Raw genomic sequence first — 14,900 nt, forward strand, 5'->3', positions numbered from 1 at the left:
GCTTTTTCCTTAGCAGTTTCTGCTTTTTCCAACAGCCATTATTATTTGGCTCCAGAGTCACTATGGAGTTTGCGAATAACTTGAATAATTAACAATTAACTTACCCTTAAAGACTCCTGGAATGAGGAGGCCTGGTACTGTGCATATTTAGCAATTGTTGTATGAGATCTACTGCTTTCACAACGCCAGATTTTCTTTGTTCCAGTGGGGTCCCAGTTTTCATCTGCTGGCTGCAGTAGTTGTGTCCTTACTTCTACTATGTGTTCATTATTGGCTTCTACCAATGTCTTAGTAGAGAAGAGTCCTAGATCTATTTAACAGCAATGAAATTAATAAATGAAGGTTAAAACAGAATAAAACAATTTCAGGAAAATGCCTGAGGTTATCAAAAAGTTCAGTCTAAAATAATTTTTACCCTTTAAGTCTGCACAACACTGCCCACCTGAATGTTAATTATTAACACCCAAAAAACTTTCCTCCACATATCCAGTAGAAAACTTAGAAAAAACTTGGCAGACATGGACTATTTTACAAGAAACATTTTACATGCCTTGGCTAAATAAATCAGCAAACAATGTTCAAACCTATTATCAAGAAAGTATTTTTCAGAGCAGAGCTTTAATGAATGTACTTCCGTCATAAAACACGTTTCCTACCAGCAGTGGTATTTATCTACCTAGAGACTTCAAAATATTGCACACAGTCAAATTATAGATCATTAGATCTAAACACAAAGACATGCATCTGGTTTTTTATAGGAAAATGTCTGGCTGTAAACTTCCATATCCACAGCTCAGCTCCCCTCTGTGCTCAACAAAATCTGCTGTATTTGTGGTGAGGTTTTTTTTGACAAGACCGAGATTAGAAACAACAGCAAACTGAGAAATGACAAATTATCCTAATGACTTGGAATATACAGGTAAAATAGCATTACAGAAATAAAATATCCACTTCTAGGAACTGAGAGACTTCTCTTTAAAAAACATTAATTCCTCCCCAAAGTTACAAAAAAAAAGGTAAATTTACCTAATTTAAGCGCTCCAGCAAGGCCACGTATTACAGTAACAGGGTTGTTTGGATTTGTACAAAATTGATGTAAAGGTGGAAAGAAAGCATCTCGTTTATTTTCCAACTGCAAAATTATAATGGAATTATTAGATGTCAGATCAATCTAGATTCCTTATTTTTAAAACAAGAAAGAATGATAAAACAAAAGAGAAATAACAGAAAGAAAACAGGAATTTTCTGCATTTCCCTGCACTGTGGGGAATGAACAGCTACACCATACAATTCTTTCTATGGTAAATGCTGGGTTCACTCCTGAAATTAATTTGTTACTGTAATTTGTTTCTTGGCAAGAATTATTCCCAGGTTGCTTCAGCTTTGCAACTCAGGTTTCCTGAACTTAATTTCTTTATCTGACAGTAGCCTTGTACATTCCCTAAATCTGGAGAATTCTCTGAAGAGCAATACGGTTTCTTTTCAGAAGTAAAAAAGTGCTAATTTTACAGCTAATGTATACAAGAAACAGTATAATTAAAAGACTACTCTCATGGTATATCTCATGTTAACCAGAAAGGTTGATTTGATTTTCTTATGCTTCTCTGCACCTATAACCTCAATTTTATGCCATAGCCTCCCTCCTGATTTTTTTTTGTAATTGCTATGAATCCTTGAGAATGCTGAAGTCATTTCTAGCAATAAACAAAACACAACAGGGAGCTCCCAAAGAGTGGCACAACTGCACAGTCTGTGGCAGTGTGGTGACTTTCCAGATTTGTGAGGACTCAACAAAACTGGGATGGACTTTTATTGAGGCAGATGAGTTCAGGTGCAACACCTGGAAAACATCTGGAAGCACCACTGCATCCAGCCTAACCCAGCCCTCAGCACATTTAGACCCAAGTGCCAGCCTCTTCTGGTCCCCAAACAGAGGTGACCAAAGCCAACTTCAGCTTTTCACACTGCCTGTATGGACATATTGTAATTTATTTTTCTGCTATTAAGGAAGTGGATATCCTGCAATTTATTCTTCTATTACTAAGGAAGTTAGCTCAATAAAGCTATTATGAAACTTTATTTTCAGAACAAAAGTTGTAATGCTTGCATAAGAAAATACTACTCATCTAAACCCTGCCTTTTCCTGGTGACATTTTGTTCCTAACATCATCTCAACTTTTATTCATTTTTCTTCACTATGTTTTGAAGCAGATTGTTATGGGAGTTAAGTTTAATTACTTGCTCATTTTTACATAAGCTCTCACTTGCAAAAAATTGTACATACATTTTTTAAATACTGTGCATTGTATATAATGAACTGTTTGCTTATTCTGCCAACATTTTGAGTATTAAAAGTAAAAAATCTGAAGTATTTTTCCTTTTGTCTACTGGAATTCTTAATTTACAGGTACTTTAAGAGTCAAACTATGTCCCAAAATTTTCTTTAAGGCTGGCATTTCTCCTGCCTATAAACCAGTTTGGAGAGCACCGTAATTAGAACCCAGTGGTGAACAGTGCATCTTTAAAATAATTACATTATGTAATTCAGATATCCAAACAATTACAAAAGACAGGCAGCAATGTACTTCTGCCACTAGATTTACTTACATAAATACTAGGTGTAGGTGGATTCAGCTTGTCCTTTGGCAAGGGAGGGTACGGTGGAGGCGGTGGTCGTGGAGGTGGGCATTTATCCAAGAGAATACTACTGTTAGATAAGCCATTTTTACCCAGATTCCTAAAAGGAAACAAGAGCTGTCTCTGTCAATACTTGACAAATAAAATAAATGTGTATCAGTGTAATCTCTTATGCAAAATAATGTTGTATAAGGAGAAACCATAATTTAAGATGCAAATAAAGCTCGTATGCTTTAATCAAGAATTTTCCATGTATAATTTGATATTATTTAAACTTATTCCCACTCTGCCTGCTGAATTTGTAATATAACCACTATTAGTTAAAAATACAGCCATTTTCAATAAGAGCAAGCATGACACATTTTGATAAAATTTAACAGGAAAATTTAACATTTCAACTGCACATGAAGAACCTTAGCAGACGGATGATCGTTCCACAGGAGCAGAGGAAGCAGAGCAGAAGTCAGAAAATGACAATGTCTCAACAAAAAACTGCTGAGTCACAAAACCCAAGTACAGCTACACTACAGACACTGAACTGAGCCACACCTACCCCTCCCCTGCCTTATACATTTTGAAGCAGAAGGAGCCACTGCTGTATAATCCATTTTTTGGAGCAACAAGGGAGAGGCCCTACCCCCAGTGAGGTGCTGTCAATGTCCCTATGTGTGACTCCAGGGAGAATCTCTGTGCCTGCATTTGCAGCCTCTCCCTGGAGACTTCCAGGTGTGCAGGACCCACTGGATGTGTAACTTTTCCTATAATGGATGACCTGAAAAGTCTCCATCCTGAGCTTAGCCTGGAGTCAACACCCAGTCACCATCACTGGGAATGTAGTGACAAAACCATCTCTTATATTCTTGTTAAAAAATACTCAACTACTTCAAAATTCTTCCCACTAAACGCTATTCAAAATCCTTCTTCCAACCTCCTTTGATTCACTGTTGTTACATCCCACAAAACAGGATGTTTCTAATGTATAATTTAGTCATATGTATTCATAAAATTCACTGGTTACTAAAGTTTTGGGTTTGTTTTTTTTATAACAGCAGTCTTCAGCAGAAAACTCAAATTTTTATCAGATGAAACTCCCAGGGACAAAAACTTCTTTCTGAAACTGAGCCAGGTACTGAGTCACGAGATTACTGCTTCAAATCAAGCCAGCAGAACCCACAGGATGGATGTGGGGCTTGAGATCAGATCAGACAGACTGACATGACACACAATTTCAACAAAATGGGCAAACATCTCACACACCACAAAGCACACCTGTCACACAGCACATTCCTTGTGCTAGGTGAATTCAATGCCAGAATTTCACTTCCAAGGAAGTGAAAGAGTGATGCAGAAGTTTTGATTAGTCATCATCCAACTTGGCAAAAAAATCACTGGCCAGTGCTTAATGTCTGATGTAGTTATTGCAAAGGCTTCACTGTCCCCACATATACAAAAAAAAGCCAACAAAAGCAAACAAAAAAGAACCCCAAAATCACATGGCAATACAAAATCATCACCCTTCAGAAATTTATTGCCCATAGCTGCATGAACCTCATATCCAGACTATCTATGCAAAGTGAAACTAGAATCTAAACAGCAGGTATCAGACATTACAATAACCTCTGCATTACCAAACACAGAAATAAACCCAACAAAAACAAATGCACAGTATTAAAAAGAGGAGAGAACTTTGACAAAATTCAGTTTGCATTGATAAACAGTTCTCAGGAAATTTCTAACTCAAGGAAAATGAGGAAAAGTGAACTTGAAGCAAAAGGGACATTGTTCAGAACTAACAGGATCCGAGCTGCTGCAGTCACAGCAAGGTAATCACAGTGAAAGCTCCATAAAGCCAGAGCATATGGGAGTTTCAGGGAAGGTGACAATGAAGAGAGGAGAAACTTCTGTACACTTAAGAGGAACTACAGGTCTAAAAAGGCAGAGGAGAAAGGGAAAGAAACAGCCTGAAGGAAAAGATCAGATTAACAAAGACATCTCATAAACCCAGCACTTGAAGCTGGTATTACCAATTGCACGCTGTAATTTCCTATTAAGCTACTAAAATTCTATGTGGAAATCTAAAGAGGAAAATGGACAAAGAGGAGGGAAGCTGAGATAGCAAAACATTCATAATTTAAGTGGCACAGGAAACAGGTGGGCAGAATATTTAAAGTTGTCTTTAACAGACCAGCTTCACTCTATCATAATTTTTTTCCTATCATCTTTTCTTTAAACTATGAATCAGAATATCTTACTATTAATAACAAGGCAAGAGAGCTATTAAAGAACAATTCTTGTAATTGTTAGTGTGCCAAAGAGAGCAATAGAAATTATAAAAAACACTATAGAAATACTAAAAATATTTGCTACCATGGTGTGAGTATCCACTGTCAGCCTCTCCACTTCTGGAAATATGGAACTAAAGCCATTGCAAGGAAAGTTAAAGACCCTTTTTGAACACAGCACCTGTGCTGAAAATCCCACACAACCCAGTTTCAAGAATGCAGTTTTTGTGAGAGGATTTCATAGTGGCTGAAAGGGGCAACAAATGCACTGCTCAAGACAAAACAAGCCTGATTTATGCCCCCAAAAGAAACTGGATACCCAGTCATCTGTGATGAAGGAATGAAGAGAAGGACAAACTTCATTCATTTAAATTGACTTCCAGAATAAACTAGCTTGTTGTGGACTGTGCATGGCCAACACCCTTAACTCTCAGAGTGGGAAGAGAAGGCAGGAGCAGCTGTCAGGCTCAGAGGGACACAGCCAGGGGTGCACAGGGACATGCAGCCTGTCCTGAGCCACAGCTGCAGCACTCAGGCCCCTGCAAATTGCTCCAGGGGTGAAAGCACCAACTCATCGAAGTGCTTCACCTGGAGGAGCAAACCCAAACTGCCCTATTTAGGAGAACATCAACCACTAGGGATGGAACTGGTGCCTTAACACAAATCCCTCAATTAAATTGGAAAAGACCTCGGGGTTCATTGAGTCCAATCCATGACCAGTCACCACTGTGTCACCCAGACCATGGTCCTGAGTGCCACGTCCAGGCTCTTTCCTTGAACACCTCCAGGAATGGTGACTCCACCACCTCCCTGGGCAGCCCTTCAATGTCTAATCATCCTTTCTCTGAAGAAATTCCTCCAGATGTCCAACCTAAACCTCCCCTGGCACAGCTTAAGACCATGTCCTCTCCTCCTGTCACTGGTTTGCTTGAGAATATTTCATGTAGTCATGGGATCTCTTTTGAATAAGCAATCATCTCATTCATTAGAACATTCCTTTGAATTATATTTTACTGTTTTCTAGTATACATTCCTACAGCTTTTAAGAGAGAGTTTACAGCCTTCAGTCTTAGGTAAAAACTTCCCCTCTGGCTGTACCTAAACACAGAACTGACCAGAAGCCCAAGTGTGACACAGTGTCAACAGTCACCCACAGAACATTTACCAGGCAATTGCCAGACACATTTTTAGGTACAGGATTGATTCTGCATCATCCCACCTGCCCTCCCCCAAAAAAAAGAAGTATCATGGAGATTTAAAGCCACCTGTGTTACATAGCGACACCAATTTTAACTCCATTTTAAAATAAAAATTCTACCTCAAAAAATATTAAGGTTAACAGGATATAACTTATTTTCCCAGAGCCAAGAGTCATTATCAATAATTATCATTCTTTACATTTATTAAATTAATCAACTCAATATTTTTATTATTTCACTCAACCCTTATGTCAGACTGAGAGAATTATGTCTGTTTCTCAGGAAGTGTGCTCTTCAAGTCCTCTGGAACTTTTCCTGTTTTCCAAGAACCGTTAAAAAAAACCTATATGAACTATAAACAGTTCTCTGGCTCGCTCTTTTAGAGTTCATGGATGCATGTTAGCAGGGCCTCCGACTTAAAAATGCCAAATTTAAGTACAACTGCTGTTTAACCTTCTCCTTGACAAGAGAATACATTCCATGATGTGAACATTTTATCTGCCTTTTCCCATGCGCAGAACAAAAATATTTACTGATCACTCTTGCCTTATTGAACATTCTGATACTTCTGTGCAGACTTTATTTTTTAAATTCTTTTTTGGTTTTGTCTAAAGGCTTTCCTCTTCCAAACATCATTTCTGTGTTTTCTAGAACTCTTAGCTTCAAAACCTTTTAAAATATTTGCCCTTTTTGTTTCTGCTTGGGAGATAATGACTTTTTGATGATAATGAAAAGTTCCTGAACAACTTCCAGTTATCTATACATTTGGATTTTAGGTGCAATTTACAGGTCAAAACAGAGTGAGTTACAACCATTTGTGCTTAAGCAGTTATTTTTGTTGTGAAGCCAGTCTAAGTGAATTATTATTTGAGGATTAGCTGTATGAGAATTAACAAGGTTTTACTGCTCAAGAGATTATAGTTATTCAGAAGAACAAAATTAATACCCTCTCTTCCACCAATAAAAATCACATTTAAAATGAACACACGGAACTGTGGATTTATCTGATACTCTATCTCAATTCTATCAGAATTAATTAATCCACAAAGAGGAAAGAACAAGACATTTTTGAAACGTGCCTGCAGAAGGAGTCAGCTGAAGCACTGGGCTGCACAGCACCCACTTGGTGCCCTCCTGCCTCAAACCAGAACCTCCCACCCTTCACAATTAGCAGATACAATCAGTTGCTTTCTTACTGGGAGTTATTAGTAAACCACAGAAAAACACCTGTCAATGCCTAGCAGCCTGGGAAGGAGGTGGTTACACACCACTCCCAGCTTGGTTCCCTGAGCTTCCCCTCCCCAAGCTCCTTCTGTAGCCAGGGGATAGAGAGGAGTTCTCAAAGGGAATATAAAGAAGTCAAGTCAAGCTTACATTATGCTTAAATGCAAGTAATGCCAGATAATTACACAACCTGTTTATCATGCAATTCCCTACCCCAGCCTTTCACAACCAGGTACTAGCTGGCAATACTCCCAGAGATCTTTCATGAAACACAGAAAATCCTACAATAGAACCGTGGATTTTCTCATTATGCAAATGTATTTCTAATTATTTTTCAATTCTGTTCTGATTTTGACCTCAATAGTACAGGTTGGCAGTGAATTTCATAGGTTAATTACATGTTATGTAAGAAGGAATGTTCCTTTTTTTCTTTTCTTAATGACTTTTACATCTTTCCTCTATTTCATTTGCTAATCACCTTGCTCTGAGGCTGTAAGACAAACAGAATCACATCACTGACTTACGTAAGAAAAGCATTATAACAAGTGGCACCAAACTTTTTCATATGCTTGCCTTTCCCTCTGAACTGCAAATTTTCCCATAGGTTTTTTTTCATTCCCAGATAATTCTGCTTCCCATTTACAGAGTTCTGTATTTGCCTTTTGAACAAAACAGAATCTCTTATTCTAAGCAGTGTTTAGCTTGTGAAATCAAAGTATTTAAAATTTTATTCTTAAAACTTTTGCTATGGTGAAGATCACTTGCCAGATGTAATGTGCTTTTAGAGGATCTGAGCAATTCTGTCTTGAAGCCAAAAAAGTCTTTTGTTTGTAAATAAAATTCCCAATAAAACAAGAATTGCTTTGTTGTTTTTAAAAACAAAACACTAATTTAATCCAGGTCCATCCTTCACAAAGTACTTCCCCTCAAACAGATTTAGGCTCTTTTCCTGTGGACTATGGAGCTCCCAAACTTGTGATTCACCACGCCCCCAGACCAGGCTCAGAGAGCAGCACCTTCAGTAAGGGCAGAACAAATTTCTTCTGCCCTAACAGAGCCCATGGAGCAAGAAGTCTGCTCACCTGAGCCTCTGCCATTCCCACTTCTCCTCAGGAAATGGGGATTTACTGCCCTTATGTAAATGCTGGCCACTTATCAGACCTTCTTCCAGACTGTTCAGCCCAGACCACCTTCACAGAAACAACAATTCATTAAGGTTGGAAAAGACCCCTGGGATGATGGAGTCCAAACATCATCTCAACCATTTGTTGAGACCAAACACCACTTGGTCAACTTGACCATGGCACCACATGTCACCTTCAGCTGTTCCCTGAACATCTCCAGGGAGGGTGACTCCACCACCTCCCTGGGCAGCTCATTCAATGTCTAATCACTCTTTCCATGCAAAAATTCCTCTGTTTGCCCCCTGTCCTGTACTTTAATCATTTTACGAGGCCCTTTGAGAGGCAGCTCATCTCTCCTGGTCTCCTGTCACTTTTCTCAATGGATTGTTCTACACTTTCCCTCTCTGAACACCAAGCAAAACGAACTATAAAAAGGCCTTATTAGTCCCTTTTGATACACACTGCAGTCAAACCTACACCTCTTATTTGCCTTCCCCAGTCATGCCAAATTGGTAAAGTGTTCAAACTCAGAAATGCTTCAGAGTTGTCAAATGAGTCTTTCCATGGATCACCATAAAAATGACAAGGACAACTTCCAGCTGACACAAAGTTGCCCAGCTGGGCTCTTCAGAACTGCCCGAGGACCTCTGGAGTTTTGTTTGGATCTCTGCCTGTTCTTTCAAGGCTGTGAACACACTTTAATAAACAATGAAGAAAAAAAATAATAACCAAGATATTTCTTACTTCTTTTATGAGAAACAATACAAATCAACTCAGGAACTTCTCTACGTTGCTTAAACTAAGGACCTGACCTCAGATCAGTTTTAGAAAGGACAACTGGTAGACTTTTTAACTGAGATGGATCCTGGGTTTCTATCCCTACTCTGGGATGTTAATGAGATGCACCAGTTGAAACACTGAGTGAGAAATCAGCTGGTTTCACTTCAGTAGAAATAAACACCCCGAGTGTTGAATCTCAAGTCTTGTGATAATGTTTCATTAATTCTCCTTTCAGAAAGATTGCTCACAGGGAAAAGATACTTACATTTCTAAGAGCACAAAAAAGTGCTTTTGATAACAGTCTTTTTAAGGAAACATGATACACAACCAGACCAAGAAGCACACTCTTCTTTTTTTCCCCTATTAACAATGGGCTTTTCTAATAACAAATTCAGAGCAGTTATTCTTAGCATATTTTCTTCTTTTAATTACACGGTTTTCACTTATGCCCAAAAATTACTTGGGGTTGTGTTGGTTTTTCGTTGTTTTGTTGTTGCTGGTTATTTTTTAAAATTACCTTAACAGGATATTTTCTTTAGGAGTCTCAGGAAGGATAATTAATCTAATAGTGCACTCTTTTATCTGTTAATTTGTTCAGAGGCCTAAAGAATTTTACTCTACTATGTAAACAGTTTACCAAACATAATTTAGTTGGTTTATAACCACCTTAAAATTTACTGCTGCAACCAGTTTTATTGGTAGGGAAGACTAACCAAATCCCACTTCCCTGAATCACCTCCTCAATTCCTTTTCATCCCTACACTCCAGCAGCAGTTTAACAAGATGAGCACATTTGCCACCCCACTGTTCTCCAGAACAGCATCTTAATGAGATTTGCATATCTGAGTCAATAGCTCAGCTCCTGCATTTCTCAATTCCTTGTGGTTTTTCAGTGACATTGTCTGGCCCTTCAAGGGAAGCTCCTTGTACAAGTATTAATTGCTGTGCCAGCACCCTATGTCTGACCCCTTCTCAGCCTCCTCAACAACCTCATTTCACCCCAGGAACAGAATGGAGCTCTGTTAAATATTTCCTCAACATTCGCACCAAGGAAGATGGATATAAAGAAACTTTTCAGCCTCCACAATTATCTTGCCCTACTTAAGTGCTCACTTTAGTCTTTGGCAAAACAAAGCATTTACCAAGTCTGTTTCTACAGAGTAGACAACCTATTCACACGTAATAAAAGAGGAATCAAACTGAGCTTTCTCTTTGGCCTGTGTTTTGCATTTTATGGTACAAAGCATCTCCTTTCACCTAATGGCTTCACTTGAGCAGCTTTTATTAAGACAACACTTGTTTATGTAAGGCAAAATGACAGTCTCCCAGCATTTATTTCTGTCTAACAATTCTGATTTTATTTGATTGTGATGCAAGACTTCTGAATGCCTGTTCTAATAAATTGCTTTCACTATAAAAACCACCAAATTTCCATACTTCTGATGCTCCTTTGTTCTTAAGCAATACACAAAACCCTTGGAACTTTAACAGGTCACTTTTTGGTGGTGAGCATTACCATAAAATCCCTCCTGTGAGACGAGGAACTTCATTACCCTGTAGTTCACTCTCCTGCACTAGGTCAATTGTAGTTACCTTGTGAATCAACTCTTGTGCATTACTTAATCCCAACCTGCTACTAATTCCAGGTCTTCTGTGCTCTAAACACAAATAAACATGTGGGGTCTAAAAGATGCAAAAAACGGCTCTCTCTTAGACGAGACTTTTTTTAAACATGAAAGTATCTGAAGAAAAAAAAAATACTAACAAATAGACATCTGAGGACTTCAATGCAACTTACAAAGAATATAAACAGCCTGGTTATGAAGCAAGCATATAGTAAACAGAGCCAAATGCACAACAATGAAGATGAAAAGAAAAATGAATAATCTAGTGCTCCAGCTATAAAAAAATCCAAGTTACATCCTCCTGTTCCTACCTGTAAAAATGTCAGTTTTTGCCTGGAGAATACCATCAAGACAACAGGGCAACAGATTCCAGTGACTATTGTCAGATAGCAAGAAGAATGTGCCAGAAGATAACAGAATATAATTATCCATATTAGAGATAAAGCCAGAATAATTTCTGAACACATCAAATAAAATTAAGGGTATGTATGCAACAACTGACACACATGAATACATTTAAGGCTCAATACAGTGTAGCTCCAATATAGAAAATCAAATTCTACAGGACAACTCCCCTCTCTCCAAGCATTAAGCTTATTCAACACAGGTGTCTGGGGTCTCGTCTGGTCTTTTTATCTGTTGTGTTTTAGGGTTTGTTGTTGTTTGGGTGTTATTTTGTATGTTTGTTTTTGTTTTTTAAGAAAAAAAAATTCTTTTCATGTTTTCTGCTGTGGGTAGGTTTTCTGCAATTTTTACAGTAGTGCTAAAAATCAACACTTTTGGTCACAAATTCATATTTGAATCTCATGATACCACTTGCAGAGACAGCACTCAAATATAATCAGTCCTACAGGAAGTACTTTCAATTCTTTGTTATTGCATTCCCACACAGTGTGCTAAAATAAAGGTCAACATGCAGTATTGAAGCTCTCAGTATCTGATATATTAGCATATAAATATCTTCCATTTTACTACATATATATATTTTTTTTTGCCATTCAGCAGGCCTTTGAGCATATTATCTTTTTACGTTCTCCCTCCCAGACATTTTTCTTTATGTCAGTCATGCACACAACAGATGTAACAAGGATGTTCTGCCCAAAATTCTGCTCCAGAGCTGTCATGTGTATGCCTGAACATCTTGAAACAAAGCAAGGGCCAATCAGCTACTCAGTAAAAGACTGGGAAATCCCTGTCTTCAACTTTATGAATACAAACTGTCAGACATATTACAATGGCAGGGGAAAAAACCCCACTATTAATATATTATACAGGGTTTATACGCAGAGTTATAATTTTTATTAGTATGAAATAACAGATAACGAGCTCTAGCACATGTGAGTTACTGTATTTCTCAGAGTATGTTATTAGCAGACATATGCAAAATTTCCAGAAAGCTTTGTTTGCCTAGAAGAAATCCTGTCTCAAAACCTGTAAATGTAGTTCAGACTGATGCAGTAATTGACCTCAGAGCTGCTAAGAAAACCAAGTCTCTCCTCCACTTTTCCCTATCACCCAGCTTCTAAGCCCTCTGCCTTGCCGAATGAAGGTTCAGATAGGCTGAAGAGGGAGCTCTCAATCTCTAGTCCGTGTGAAAGAAAGGGAAAAAAGCACATCTAACACCTTTTGAGCTGTCTGCAAACTGCACGGGACAAAGTATTAGCTAACTTCCCTTGAAAAATTTTGATTACATGAGCCTGGTACTGACTGTAAGAAGCCAAGTGAAACACCTTTATGAGCCTTCCTTGATCTTGGAAATTAAATATCATTAGGAATACTACACCTTCATCAAAGAGCACAGACATAAAGACCTGCTGGTTTATAGACTTTGTAGCTAAAATGATAAATACTTTGCTACAAACACTAACTGCAGATCTCTCAGACAACAGCACACCAAACACATCAAAATGCAACATTTCATTAGAGTGAAACACTTCCCATTACTCTCTCAAGAAAGCTACATTCCAGTTCTGGAGGCAGATCAGGTAAACTTGAAGAAAAAACTTAAAGGTTCTAACAGTTTATATTATGCCTATTTGCAATGCACTCATCCTACCACCCCACACTGAAGCTATTTTTCATACTTCTACATGGTCCCAATTAAAAAAAAAAGCTGTTAAATTGTTAATTTTTATGAATGTAGTATGTGTAGCAATGTCACTTGGAAATTAACATTACAGTAAAACTTAATATTTGAAAGATGACAAAATAGGCTCCCTAAAGGTTTTTTTCCTCTCTTTTATGAAATTTATCTTGGTAACAGATAGTGACAGACTGCTATATCATGGATCAGTATTAGTCATCAAATCCCACAACATTAGGAACTACAAGCTCTCAGTCACAGTAACAGATGCAGGTTTTTTTTGTAGAATGGTGGAAACATGATTTTATACTATTTTTTTAATATCAAAAAGAGTAATGCTCAAAACCACCATATTTGCTATGTAAAATATAGCAAACATACATCCTAAATAAAGTGTTTTGGAGTAAAATATATTGAGGTGATAAAAATTCCAACAAGAATTCTAACAGAAAAAAATACAGACAACATTTCAACTAAAAGAACTGCGAACAGAGTTCAGGATGGAAGACAGCAGAGTACAGCCCAAAACATTCAATAACCATCTGCTTATGATTAAAGGGACTTCTGTGAACTTTAAAGGCATCTTAGGTAACATTTTCAAACACAGTGACAACTGTAAAGGACATCTACAGAAATTATAGTGCTCTAAATGGTCATTTCAATTTCTCACCTTGTTTGGATTTCAAACAATTTTTTTTAAGAAAGCAGGCAAATATCTCCGAAGACTACCAAGAAAACTTGAGGACTTTGAGGTATTTTACACAGAGAAGGCTGTGAGCAGCAAGCGCTTAATGTGAATTTGCAAAGCTAATGACTGCCTGACAGGCTCCCTGCTAGCACACGCACCAGAGATGAACACTGCCAGATTTAGCTGCAGCACTTTAAGTTATTACTGCTCAGGGTTCAGCCATCCTCCTCTGCCACAGCCACTGGCTACTGCAGGGGGGGTTGAATTTGCTGCATTTCTAACACCACTGTAGCCTACAGTGAAATATCTTTGCCACAAGTCATTACTAACAAGTTTTATCTGGACTTCTACAACCCAGCCTTCCACACTCTCTGCCATTCTGCATTTCCAGCCATGAACACACCTGGGAAAACACTGTGCAATTTGCACAACCACCCTGCAATCCCTGCCAGGTTTTCTAGTGGCTGGCCTCACATTTTGCCTTAACCTAGTCTGCCTCTGATCTAAAATGATCCAAGCTTACTGACTAAAGATAAAAACCAACAGTAACACACCTGCTGATCAACTGGAACGTAAGATGGACCAAGACCTAAACTCCTGAACAATCAAAAATACCTGAACTGCAACATGACAGACTCACAACCTGATGCACAAATGCATTTTTAACACAATTCATCAGCTGAACTTGAGCTGGGCTTGAGCTATAGATGCTGAAACTACCACTACCCAAAAAGCCATCTCTGGTACAGAGCTGAAGGACAAGCTGACACACCAGATGGCTGTGTGACCACTCAGGGGGACACCAACAGGCTGAAGAAATGGGCCAACAGCAATCCTGGGCATTCAGCACAGGGAAATGCCAAGTCCTGCAGCAGGGGAAGAATAACCCCATGCACCGCTACATAGAAAATAGAGATTTTATATGTTAGGGGTGATCCAGCATGAAGAGCTTTGTCCAGGCTGACTGTGGAGTCTTTCCACCCTTGGAAATATTTAAAACCTGGCTGGACATGGCCCTGAGCAACCTGCTCTAGCTGGTCCTGCTGGGAGCTGGGAGGATGGATGAGATGATCTCCACAGAGGTCCCTTCCTGCACCTCCCACCTCAACATTCTGTGATTATTTATTACTTTTCCAATGAGAACACTGATTTGTGATGACAGACCAATCTATCTGACTTACCAAGAAAAAATGATTCTGAAGAGCTTAACAGCAGCACTGAGCACGACTTCTTAAACATTCATCATTTTCAACAACTT

The 14,900-nt window shown here is 38.4% G+C and overlaps 1 protein-coding gene across 2 annotated transcripts in view; it reads right to left on the reverse strand.

Annotated features, from left to right (window-relative positions):
• KDM6A (lysine demethylase 6A) overlaps positions 1 to 14,900 on the reverse strand; it is a 151,930-nt gene that overhangs the window by 17,987 nt on the left and 119,043 nt on the right. For both annotated transcript variants that reach the window (XR_004060538.1, XM_030944111.1), the window contains exons 20-22: positions 2,608 to 2,737; positions 1,027 to 1,132; positions 105 to 310 (exon numbers count right to left, since the gene is read on the reverse strand). Coding sequence is in view for 1 of the 2 variants with exons in the window: in XM_030944111.1 (XP_030799971.1) it covers positions 105 to 310; positions 1,027 to 1,132; positions 2,608 to 2,737 (442 nt within the window). In the remaining variant the exon portion in view is untranslated. The remainder of the gene's footprint in view (positions 1 to 104; positions 311 to 1,026; positions 1,133 to 2,607; positions 2,738 to 14,900) is intronic.

The sequence above is a fragment of the Camarhynchus parvulus genome, chromosome 1 (assembly GCF_901933205.1).
Source record: "Camarhynchus parvulus chromosome 1, STF_HiC, whole genome shotgun sequence".
Taxonomy (NCBI): Eukaryota; Metazoa; Chordata; class Aves; order Passeriformes; family Thraupidae; genus Camarhynchus; species Camarhynchus parvulus.